The 3,386-nt window shown below is 48.9% G+C and overlaps 1 gene segment (V, D, J or C); it reads left to right on the top strand.

Moving 5' to 3' along the window:
* Positions 1-2,310: 2,310 nt before the first annotated feature.
* On the top strand, positions 2,311-2,703 carry LOC103778693 (the record flags this gene model as incomplete). The annotated part of the segment is given in 1 exon segment: positions 2,311-2,703. A coding segment is annotated over 1 exon segment (393 nt), but the record flags the coding sequence as incomplete, so codon positions are not given.
* Between the last annotated feature and the right edge of the window lie 683 nt (positions 2,704-3,386).

Below are 3,386 nucleotides of genomic sequence, written 5' to 3'. Positions count from 1 at the left end.
TGACCGACTCTTACAGGGCTACAGGGTGTGCCTGACTCTTATGCCTCTGTTGGGTAGCAGCGATGAGCATGCCTGTGGGAGGTGTGCCCAGGCAGAGGTGCTCTTCAGCCTAGTGAGGGAGCTCAGGGAGGGTGTAAGGAGGTTGAGGACCATCAGGGAATGTGACAGAGAGAGAGATGCTTAGAGTCACACCCTGCCTCCTGTGGAAGAAATTCAGCAGGTAGCCAGAGCCCCTGTCACAGAGAACTCCCTGTCCTCTCTCCGCCCGACTACATGTGGTGATCTGGCAGATGGGGTAATGGCAAGAAGTTCCTGTCCAGTGCAAGAAGCGTCACTGGTGTGTCTGTCCTGCAACCGGCACTTTCTCAGTCAGCACTGCAAAACGTGTACAGTGCACTGCAAGGGAGACTAGATAATGATGAGGATGATGGTGCTTTTGTTCTATTGGGGGAGTTCAATTTCGCAGATATCTGCTGGAAATACAATACAGCAGAGAGAAAACAGTCCCAGAGGTTCCTGGAGTGCATGGAAGATAACTTCCTGACACAGATGGTGAGGGAGCCAATTAGGGAAGGTGCTCTTCTGGACTTGCTATTTGTGAACAGAGAAGGGCTTGTGGGGGAAGTAATTGTTGGAGGCCATCTAGGGCACAGTAATCCTGAAATGATAGAGTTTTCCATTCTTGGGAAAGTAAGGAGAGGGGTCAGTAAAAACAGCACCTTGGACTTCCAGAGGGCAGACCTTGGCCTGTTCAGGAGACTGATTGACAGAGTCCCTTGGGAGGCAGTCATGAAGGGCAAAGGAGGCCAGGTAGGCTGGACATATTTCTAGAAGGAAATCTTAAAGGTGCAGGAGCAGGCTGTGCCTATGGCCCAAAAGATGAGCCGGCAGTGGAGAAGACCGTCCTGGCTGAACAGAGAGCTTTTGCTGGAGCTCAGGAACAAAAGGAGAGTTTATGGGCTTTGGAAGAGGCAGCAGGCCACACATGAGGACTACACAGAAGTACTGAAGCTCTGCAGGAAGAAAATTAGAAGGGCCAAAGTCCAACTAGAACTCCACCAGCCCACTGCCATAAAAGACAAGAAAAAATGTTTCTATAAATGCATTAACAACAAAAGGAAGAGTATGGAGAATCTTCATCCTTTATTGGATGTAAAAAGCCCTGGGTACTTAATGCTTTCTTTGCCTCAGTCTTTAGTGTTAGGACTGTTTATTCCCTGGGTACTCAGCTCCCTGAGGGTCTGCCCTCCGGAAATCCAGGGTGGTAGTTCTGCTGAAGCCACTCCTTACTTCTCCATTAATTGAAAACTGCTTTCAATTCCCAATTGACCGCTCTGCCCAAACAGCCTCCCACTGTGACATCCCCCACAAGTCCTTCTCTGTTCACAAGCACCAGTCCCTGATAGTCTCCATTCCTGGAGATACTCCAAACCGAACAGGCTTGTGGGCAGCCTACTGTGCCTAACTCTAGTAGGCAGCGTAGCCCCACAGAGCTGCTCTTATGGTCAGCCATGCAGGGATGAGGGAGAGAATTGGAAAGATAATGGTGACAAAACTTGGGTGCTGAGAGAGTTTAAGTAGTAAAGCAAAAGCAGCACACACAAAGCAAGCAACCTAAGGAATTCAATCTTAATTTCTCATTGTCAGACAGAGGTTTAGCCATTTGCAGAAAGCAGACCTTCATCACATGTAACAGTTACTTGGACAAGACAAATACACCAACTGCACCCACAGGCTGAGTCCCACAGGCTTTCAAAGCTGCTCCCAGAGAGTTGTGTAGTTACAGCAGACAGTTTCCAAATATTTGATTCTGACAGGGATATTTTAACTGGTTCAGTCCCCTTCTTCTTTACCCATTCTGCTTCAGCCTTCCAATATCTTAGGTGAGTCCTCACTCTTCTCACACTCTGAAACTGCTTCAGCATTGGAAAGAAGTTCTGCTGTTTCCATCAATTACCTTTATGGCAGGTCCCCAGTCATGGCCCAGCTGTTGAGGTTTGTGAGTAGCCCTGCTCAGCTTTAGGCATGGCTCAGGTCCACTCAGTCCTGCCATCCAGTTTTGCTGCCTTAGTGGTGAGCAGAGGAAAGGGGGAAAGGACAGAGACTGATTTGGAAGTTCAGTGGGAGAAAGGAGAAGTCTGTGCTTCTCTCCCACGTCTGAGAGCGTAACAGGAGCAAGAGCTTGTGAGCATGTGTGTTTGCAGCTGCTGGATCTGAGAGCTCACAATCAGAAGCCTGGGGAAGCGGTGGAGTACATGAAGTGATTGCTTGAGCTGTTCCAGCCTGTTCATCCTTGTCTCCCGGTTGCAGGTGCCCTTTCTGAAGTGCAAATGGAGGTCTCTGGCCCCACAGGAGGAAAGGTCTCAGAGTCTCTCACTCTCACCTGCCACATCTCTGGTGTACCCATCAGCGACAGCAGCTACGCTTGGGACTGGGTCCGTCAGACTCCTGGCAGTGGCCTGCAGCATATAGCGTTGCAGTATCCTTTCACGGGACTCCAGCACATTGCTTCGTCCTTCCAGATGCAAGTCACCAGCTCTGCAGACCCTTCAAGGAACCAACTGTTGCTGGAAGTGCTCTCCCCATCAGCTGCAGACATGGCCACCTATTTCTGCAGCAGCAGAGAGCTGGAAAAGGGCACAGTGCTTGAAACGCAGGCAGGGCCAGGGCAGAAAAGGAAGGACAAGTTTTACATCCAGTCAGGTCTGTTGTGGTTGGCTGCAAGGCAAAGCTCTTCCTAGACTTCTCAGGACTACTTTGAGTTGGCTTTCCTGGAAAGGGACATAGAGGGACTGCTGCAGCAGCAACCTCTTTCTCAGGCACGCACAAAAACTGCTTTCCTGGTTTGAGTTCCAGCAGATCGAATTGTGTTCAGTGATTTTTCTTTTCAGCCACCTCTCTTCTAACTAAGTGTGTTTTCTGAAGTTAACAGCATATTTTCAGCTTGATGTAACATATATACAGCTTGATGTTTAGGTTTACTACCAAGGTTTGGGATGTGCAGACCAAGGTCACTGGTAACTCTTGTACACCACGTTGGGGGATCAGAAAGTAAAAGGCTGCATCTGTGGGGAGAAGCGATCAGGACAGGCGACCTTAAACTCACCAACAAGGGATTCCATCCTATATATGTCATATTCATTATAAAGCTGAGGGATCATGAAGATCAAGACTTTTCTTCCGTGGCTGGCATCCAAGAAGGACTCCATCCGATCTGCCTTTGATCCCCATCTGTGTGTTCCTGAATCCAGTTCAGAATCCAGCTCCTGAATCCAATTCCCTTCTGCTGCATCAGTTGTGATGGTGATGTAATTGCCATTGGGAGGTGGTGGTGGTGGTGGTGAGTGTGGTGTTGAGTTTGATACTGGCTTTGTATATATTTATAT

The sequence above is a fragment of the Merops nubicus genome, unplaced genomic scaffold (genome assembly GCF_000691845.1).
Source record: "Merops nubicus isolate BGI_N331 unplaced genomic scaffold, ASM69184v1 scaffold1058, whole genome shotgun sequence".
NCBI classification, from domain to species: domain Eukaryota; kingdom Metazoa; phylum Chordata; class Aves; order Coraciiformes; family Meropidae; genus Merops; species Merops nubicus.
The sequence above is the reverse complement of the archived record's forward strand: the minus strand, read 5'-3'. Positions and strand labels throughout refer to the sequence as shown.